The following is an 8672-nucleotide window of genomic DNA, read 5'->3' as shown; positions in this document are numbered from 1 at the left end:
TGTCACCATATTAGACTTGGAAATGGCGCCTTGGAATATCTATGAAAGTTGTTCTCTGTGAACTCTATGAACTCGAATATATCACATTCGATCTTCGCATTGTGAAACGAGAAGCAGAGAAGAAGTTGAGGTTCAAGTCTTCAGGCCCGAGGCAAGAATTTGGCCCAAAACCATGTGAGGCCTGTGCGATTGCCAGCGTAAAAGCCTCGACAAAAGAGAGCCAAGTGATAGAAGCTTCTGCAAATGGTTTGCCAAAGCTTTCGACAATGGCAGCGAGCTAACCCCGTCTTCTCTGCATCTTCCAAGAGAGACCATTTTTGAGTTGCCTCTAGGAAGGAACTGCTCTCGGATGCAAGAAGATGTCAATTTTACGGTGCAATTGGAAATGCATTATGCTCTGTCAAAGAGTTGAACTTATAGTTTGGATTTTGTTGATCCTCTCAATCATGGCATCATGTCTGATGGATCCGAAACGTCGAATCGACGTGACAAAACGAAGGTGGAATCACGCACAACCACTGAGCACGGCTTGTGATCTTGTTCTCCCATATGAGCAAAAAGAACAAAGGGAAGAGCAAAAAATTCAAGGAGCACAAACAAGTAGGGCACGGATATGTCGCGGCCATTTATTCTGCAGACTGAAAGCTTGTGCTTTGTGTAAGAGGAGTCATTGCTGAGCATGAACCGAGAGTAAGATCGCGTCAAGCACGGTGAAAGATATAAGACCTCGAAAGCAGGCAGGGTGATGGTTGAACATTCAACAGAGATTTGCCAGTGGCATCTAATTAGATGAACAGATCCAAGACAGCATGTCGTGATCGCTTGCTGCGTGTATCTGTAACCCGATTCATACGGTTAATTGATGCAGGTCAAAGAAATGATCATGCTAATCTTTTCAAGTGAGAGAGAGAGAGAGAGAGAGAGCTTGTGCGTGCAGACAAGCATGCAACACTTGGTTTTGGTACTTGTGATAAGTCATGAAACGAGCATGACACACAACCAAAGCTACAGCCATCGTAGGCTCAGTCCTTGCAAGTGAGTAAATGGATCTGATGTTTCTTTGGCAACAGTATACCACCAGCAACATAGTCACTGCAGGAGTTTTGGCTCTTCCTCGATGCTTTCATTGCCTTTGGGTTGTCTCTCTTTTTTTCTACTGAGCTAAACATACGTACAGGAGCAGTAATCTGGTGGCTATACTTTTCCTCATCACCCCTCCCGTTCGAGGTGGGTAAGCTTCATGTTGAGAGGGAGGCGGAGTCGGGCAACCATCTGTCTCTCTCTAGCTCAACATCATGTGGGGTTGGGAGGGGTTATTAATGTAGAGAGAGAGACTCCCACCCACTCATTCATTCAATCATAACCTTTCCACCACCACCTCGTCCCTCCTCCTCAACCCTTCCCACAGAGTCACCTCTCCAGCACCACTCACACAGACTGTTGCCCCCACCCACACCACCCCTTTGTTTCTGTATCCAACTATACGAAACAAAACAGCAAAGCCAAGGGGGAAGAGGAAAGGGGAGCTTTTCATCTCACGTCCTGCACCTATAAATTCACGCTGCTTTCTTCTTCATCCTCTTCTTCTTCCTCCTCCTCCTTGGCATATGCGGACAGACCCTTCGCAACCCGAAAATGTCGGCCCAGATCGTTCCTGAGCACGTTTGCTACATCCACTGCAACTTCTGCAACACCATCCTCGCGGTATTGACCAAGCTCTCTCTCTCTCTCTCATCTCTCTCTCCCCGCCATATCATATAATTAGGAATCAACAGGGCTGAAGTGGTTTTGTTGGAAATCCTAGCGCTCATCTTATAAACCTAACCCACCTCCAGAGATGAATCTCCATAATCATGGAGACCTATACGATCAAAGCAGTTGTGTTGTATGATACATCAATTGCATCGAAAAGGTTTTCCTACGCTTTTGCTGCTTTCCTTGGCAGGATGCAGCTTGTCTTTCTTGTTTCTTGAAGTGATATGAAGTAACGCTGAATGATCATCTTTTAGAAAGATCTCATACCGACGACTTAATTCAGCGCATGCATGTATGCCACGCTTCTACCCTTACTTGCATTGGTGTAATCACCGAAGGAATTCCTTCAACCAATTTTTTCCTGTGGATTTTTCGGTCGATGCTCGGACTTGTTTTAGCATTCGAAGATCTTTTGGCGACCAACTTCCCAAAGCTCTTTGCTCGCTCATCTTCCATCATAGGAAAGATGAATTGATCGATTCATCCATGATCAAATTATCCTTTTGTTCTCAAGAAAGAAAACAAAGACCACCCTCCTTTCCGTCATGGATTCTTCTACTAGATCTTCTTCTTCCCAGCTATGAAAGTTTCCTCAAGAACAATTTGATGTTTCTCTCGATATGCTAATATTTGCAGTTTCTTGCCCACTCCCATCTCCATTTGATTTATCATCTGCTTCTCCACCTACCGAAAGCAATTCTCTTTTCCTTTGGGTTTCGTTTGCATACACCAAAGTATCCCCTCTCTCTCTCTCTCTACTGTGCTTTTGGGGGATGTAAAAACCATGTCATTTTCCTGTCTTGATGAGTCATGGCTTCTTACTGCTTGCTTTCACTAATTCTGAAGCAGTCAGAGGAAGGGTCAGGAGTGTGAATAAAGTGGGGAAATGGCATGACGCTTTCAACTCAAGCAGATGCCACTGGCGCAAGCAGCCTTTCTTTCTCTGGTGTTCCTCCTCCTCTTCAAATCTGAGGCCCATCTTGTTCCTCGCTTTACTTCATTTTGCATTCCGGAACTGCGTAGGGGCTTCTACCTCCACCATTCGCATAAGACTCTGAAGCCCCTCCAGGTTATGAACCCATAAGGGCGAACATTGGTAAAGCAATTCCAAAACCATGCGAAAAGCGAGTCCAGCTTTTACTGTACAAGAGAAGAACCGGTCGCATCTTCGATCACCGGCGCTTGCTTATCTCTCCTCTCGACGTGCTTCTTCTTCTTCTTCTTCTTCTTCTTCTTCTTCTTCTTCTTCTCTTCCTTCTCAAGTACTCGATGCTCGATCCAACTTCTTCAACTCCCAACACTTCCTCGTGCCAATTACCACAATCTCTAGTGAGTCACGATGCTTATACTCCAGTAGATTTAGATCCGTGGTGTTTCAGTCTTCTCGCTCCCTAAACTGCATGGGTTTCACCATGGTAGAATGGTGATGCTTCAAGTACGATGCCAAAAGTACTTGCACTCAGAGTCTTGAGATCCACCATAAACAACTGATGCTTTCCAAGTTTAAATGATGATGAAGCTTGAAACCGACTTTGATGTCTTGTTGACGCAGGTTAGCGTTCCCGGAAACAGCATGTTCAACGTCGTGACAGTCCGGTGCGGGCATTGCGCCAATCTTCTGTCGGTCAACATGGGAGCCTTGCTTCAAGCTTTCCCTCTTCAAGATTTCCAGGTTTTCATGTCTTTCACCCACTGCCATGGTCTCTTTATAATCATGTCTTGAAGAAAAAGAGAGCAAGAGAGATGCAGAGAGAGATTGGAATGTAGACAAGAGAATGGCATGAAAACATGAGATGATCTTCTTCTATCAGAGAAGAAAAAAGAGAGTCTCCATTAGACTTTAGCCACTAGAAATTAATGTTTGGAAAAATTGCAGGCGCATAATTTTGGATCTCAAAGCAACAGGCTAGAGACTGGATCATCTTCCAGATGTAACAGGTCTTCATTGTACTCCATGAAGGATGAACAGCAGCAAATTGTAGCCTTACGTCGTAAGCCTCTCTCCATGTTTCTCTCCATTTTCTGATGCTACGATCAAGAGGAAACATAACTGCAAAATGCTAATTAACCAAAAAAAAAATGAAAATATTCATTTAAAAGCAAATATGTTGAGACATTCTATATTTTTGAAGGCATTGCAATGTATAAGCTTCATTACACCACAGAATTGGAAAATCAGAGTGACTTATTAAAATAAATGTTACATATTTTTTGTACATGACAACAAGAAAATAAATAAATGCTATTGTAGAGTGTTTTTTGTTTTTTTGGTGTGGTAAAATACCTATTAACTTATGAATCCTTGTATGCTTAATTGGTCATACACACCATACCAATTGGGCATTTTCCCTTTTCACTTTCTCCTTTTACCCTTCTGATCTTAAAGTTCTGTAAAGTAAGCTGAGAATATAATTAAATTCCAACCCATGCTAAATGGAGACTTGCAAGAATATTTGTGAACAAAACCCAATGTCACACAACAATGATGATATACATTAAGATTGTGATATAAAATGGGCTTCTGGAAGCAGCAAACATAAACATTTATTTTGTTCCATTAAATATATTGAAATATGAGTATTCTTTTCCATTGAATTTATCATTCAACAAATCATCGTTTCATTATTTGAACTTGCAAAGGAAATTTACTCTTTTCTTTTTGTTTCTAATAACTGAATTAAGTGAAAAAAATGCTTCCATATAGATTAGCAAGTGCTGAACAAATAATTATGATTAACCTATTGATTGTTTTTTTTTTTGTTTACTATTGTTAATAGCCCCAGAGAAGAGGCAACGCGTTCCTTCCGCCTACAACAGGTTTATCAGGTCAGGTTTCTAATTAATATACATGTTTGTTTGATGAACATCTTACAATAATGTCATCAGAATTAACACATGCATGCTCACATAAAAATGAATCAGAAAGAGGAAGATGTGCAAGAAAGTGGAGAAGGATTACTACTCATACCTATTACCTTGACACCAAAGAAGAGTTTGACCTAATTCTGTCTTTGTTGATCCTACTTTGACATTAGAAATATATTTGTCTGTTCCCCGAAATCCTAATACTTTTGTTTCTGTAAATTTCTTCCCTACGAATTCGAGTATCGATGAGAATTCTAGTTATTTCTGGAGTGTCAATGTAAACCTATGTACTTACATTACATAGTTTGTTTAGACCAACTATTTTGTTTGGACAGGGAGGAGATACAAAGGATAAAAGCTAACAATCCTGATATTAGCCACAAGGAAGCCTTCAGCGCTGCAGCGAAGAATGTAAGTATTACTTACCAAGTTGCATTAAAGTAGAAATGAAGATGTATTTAGCTGGAATTGTGGTCATTGCCATCACAAGCATGATTGGTTCAAGCTGGAAATGAAGATATATTTCTATCCAACATTATTGTTTTTCGAACCCTATTTTCTACATAAAAGGAAAATCAAAATTTGTGTAGGACAAGTAGTTGGCAAAGTAACATAACAATTTGAAGGGTGCATTGCAAGCCTGACTTGTCCATGTATCCAAATTAGTTTGAGATGTTTGAATTGATCATTCAGTCCGTAAGGCTACGACAAAGTATATTGGCTTTTGTTTCTGAATTCTACCGAAAAATTGTTATGGATCGACAAAAGAAAAGGATTGTACGTATAAATGTTTAATTTCATATGCCAATTGGATCTCGGAGTAAGTGTTGTTGTATTTTCATTACAACTCTTTGAACAGCATGGATTATCAAATTGTTGCTACTCTACCTTTTGCTTATTGGACTTCGGTAAGTACGACAATGCTTAAGGAAGACTATCTATCTATGACATTCAATAAGAAATAGCAACAAGCATTTAATGTAATTAACATGACTGAATGATTCATGCATCTTTCTTAGCTTCTAGTCTAATTGAATGCAACTCATTTGTTGAATCTATGATTTTTCCCCCTCCAAAATTGATAATTCATTCTGCTTCAAAGATAGTTTCTGCCATTAAATTGGTCTAAACTCTCTGTTCCATTTAAGTTCAAACTTGATTTGGACTTCTGAATCATTTGGTGGTGTTTCGGTCCCGAAACCTTAGTTAAAATGCACTTGAACATGAATAAAAAGAAGAAGTGGACAATATCATAATCTCTAGCAACTCTATCTAATAGTATCATTCTTGTAACTAATTATATAACTCTACCATACATTCTCATGAAACTTTGCCTGAAGTTAAGATCAAAACTAGGAGAAGTTTATCTTTATGTGACTCACACATACTTTGAATCAAAGGGATTTGAATCATATCATGGTTACAAGAACATGGATGCATGTGATGGGGAATGGATTACCAGTTAAAATTTTTGGATATAATATCATGAAATTTGGTACAAATGCCCTTCTCGGTGTACCATTATGAACATATCGATGTAACTATATATAGACAGATATGAAAAAGAAATAAAAAGAACAATCTATATCTATAATGCAGATGAGAGACTAGAAAGTAGTGTGCATTATGATTATTGCGACATATTTAGAGGAAAAGAGAAAGCTTTCGTATAATTAATTTCCATGGAAATGTGGAATCACTTGTTTGAATGCCTATTATATCTTGATCTATACACATGCAATATGCTTTCATATTAAATACTTTTCAAGAAATTGGCACCTTGTGCTTAATTGTTCAAAGCTTGTATTTATTGTCTTTTTTATTCGACTATCTCTCTTCATGTCACTATTATTTCTTTTCCATCATCTCATCCAATTTCATACGCCCTAGATGTTTTGCAGAATAGTCGATCGCCTCAACAAATTGTTATGTAATTGGTCTCCCACCGAAACTTTTTTTTTTTTCTTAATAACGCAGAGCAATTACGATTAATTTTTTTTGATATTTAAAGAATTTTGATTCAAAAGATGCTCTCAAAATTTGTAATTGTATTAAGCAAATTCTATGTAGCCTGTCAAACAACTTGCATGAATTGGTGTACCGAATTCTATTCGGAATCCTTGTTTCCTAATGCTTTGAACTGAAGTACTTGATGCTGACTTGCAGTGGGCACACTTTCCTCACATTCATTTTGGGCTAACCCTTGATGGTAGTAAGCAAGTAAAGCTGGACGATGCCATAGCAGCAGCACCAGGAGGAGAAAAGGCTCCAGGTTTCTATTAACCATATGTATAAGCTCATCATATATATATATGTGTTAGTGAATCTAAATCTTGAACTTGTATTATGCAAGTCAGTGAATGAAGTATGCCTTCTATCATCCAGAAAAAGGAGTTGTGTACTATGTCGTCTTATTGAGTGTGTTGTCTTCTTGCACTTGGTATCTGATATTGAATGTTTCATTCAATCCAATTACATATTACAGTGAGGAAAACTTTGATATCATCCAAAAACTCATGTATATGTCTACGCTCGATTTTTAGCCCAATTGCGATACAAGTTCTTCGCTGTTTCGGTTACATTCTTTTTTGGTTATTGTGATTATGCAGTACTGTAGACATTTGGATTCATAGATAGGCTGCTGTTTGAGTCAGAAGTGCATGTGAAAACACCAGACCTCCTCATCGAGCAACACTTCACCCAAAAAAGCCTTTTTGACATGTTAGTTCTGCTTTTCAAGTGGTGTATGTATCATTCATTCACAAGCCTTTGGATTCTATATCACCTCTTTGCAGAGTTCATTTGTGGATATGTTATCATACACTTTCCATCCATATCCTGCCCCATATTCCGTAATGTATAATAGGGAAGCAGTAATCCTTGGCATATTGTGCTTGTAACAATTGACTGTGGCAGTGATAGCTTATGGAGGATAGAAAATGTAGATCGTGTAGGAATCCTGCTGAAAACTCTTCAGAAGAGATGAGTAGCTGATAGAAGATAAGATTTTCCTAACTATATGAGGAAATTTCTCATTCTGTTGAGGAAAATCCTCTATTCTGTTAGGGAAATCCTCCCTCAGAATGAACATGTTAATAGATTCAAGCTAAAGCTATTTCATTTCTACAATAAAGCTTCTTCAATTATTGTTTTTATCTTCTATTATTTCTATCATGGTATTTATTGTTTTTATCTTCTATTATTTCTATCATGGTATCAGAGTCGCTTGTCTAGAGCAAGCTCTCTTCTCGCTGCCAATTCATCATTGGTGTTGTCATTCTGCGAAGCGTCCGTTCACTTCCGCTACGACATCTCTAGTGCTGCTCATCAGCACTGCCCCACCTTTCTTCCTCGTTGTAGCTATTTTCCTTCCTCTTTTGCTACAGCTTCCTCTTTTGCTACAGCTTCCTCTTCTGCTACAGCTTCCTCCTCTGTTGCAGTTTCCTCCTTTGCTGTACTAGCATCACTGCAATATTGCTGTAGATTTCTTCTCTACCGTCGCAGCCGTCGTAATCGCAACCACGACCAACGTCATTGAGAAAAGCGAAGCTTCGCTCTTACCTTCGGCCAGCGACCAACATCGCTGAGAAAAGTGAAGCTTCACCCTTTGGCTAGCGACCAATGCCATTGCATTCCTAAGAGGCTCCGTGGTCAATCCTCATCTTCCTCACCGCGGTAGTCTTCGTTGATCTGTCAATATTCGACAAACTTAAGGAGAATGAAGGGAACGCTTGTGCCATCACAGCAACAGCAATCGCAACAGCAGCAGTAGCGATCTACACTTATCTTACTCATGAAGCCTCTCGCTTGTAAACAATTCTTTGCATCGATCCAAGATTGGTATCCTTGTCAGGAGCACCATCTTGCGGGGGCATGATAGAAGATAAGATTTTCCTAACTATATGAGGAAATTTCTCATTCTGTTGAGGAAAATCCTCTATTCTGTTAGGGAAATCCTCCCTCAGAATGAACATGTTAATAGATTCAAGCTAAAGCTATTTCATTTCTACAATAAAGCTTCTTCAATTATTGTTTTTATCTTCTATTATTTC

The 8672-nt window shown here is 39.3% G+C and overlaps 1 protein-coding gene across 1 annotated transcript; it reads left to right on the top strand.

Moving 5' to 3' along the window:
• Positions 1 to 1345: 1345 nt before the first annotated feature.
• LOC135678449 (protein YABBY 2-like) lies at positions 1346 to 7000 on the top strand. Its single transcript, XM_065191290.1, has 6 exons — positions 1346 to 1704; positions 3308 to 3427; positions 3632 to 3746; positions 4533 to 4581; positions 4956 to 5031; positions 6787 to 7000. Exons 1-6 carry the CDS (start codon positions 1636 to 1638, stop codon positions 6901 to 6903), a joined length of 546 nt encoding a protein of 181 aa, XP_065047362.1. The 5' UTR covers positions 1346 to 1635; the 3' UTR covers positions 6904 to 7000.
• Positions 7001 to 8672: the final 1672 nt, after the last annotated feature.

This window comes from Musa acuminata, chromosome BXJ1-7 (assembly GCF_036884655.1).
Source record: "Musa acuminata AAA Group cultivar baxijiao chromosome BXJ1-7, Cavendish_Baxijiao_AAA, whole genome shotgun sequence".
Lineage (NCBI taxonomy): Eukaryota > Viridiplantae > Streptophyta > Magnoliopsida > Zingiberales > Musaceae > Musa > Musa acuminata.
The sequence above is the reverse complement of the archived record's forward strand: the minus strand, read 5'-3'. Positions and strand labels throughout refer to the sequence as shown.

Bases quoted from the DNA above. Each gene is read 5' to 3' on its own strand.
- LOC135678449 (XM_065191290.1), top strand. From the start codon at position 1,636: ATGTCGGCCCAGATCGTTCCTGAGCACGTTTGCTACATCCACTGCAAC. The intron at 4,582-4,955 runs GTCAGGTTTCTA...TTGTTTGGACAG, and splicing joins GCCTACAACAGGTTTATCAG to GGAGGAGATACAAAGGATAA. The intron at 5,032-6,786 runs GTAAGTATTACT...GCTGACTTGCAG, and splicing joins TCAGCGCTGCAGCGAAGAAT to TGGGCACACTTTCCTCACAT.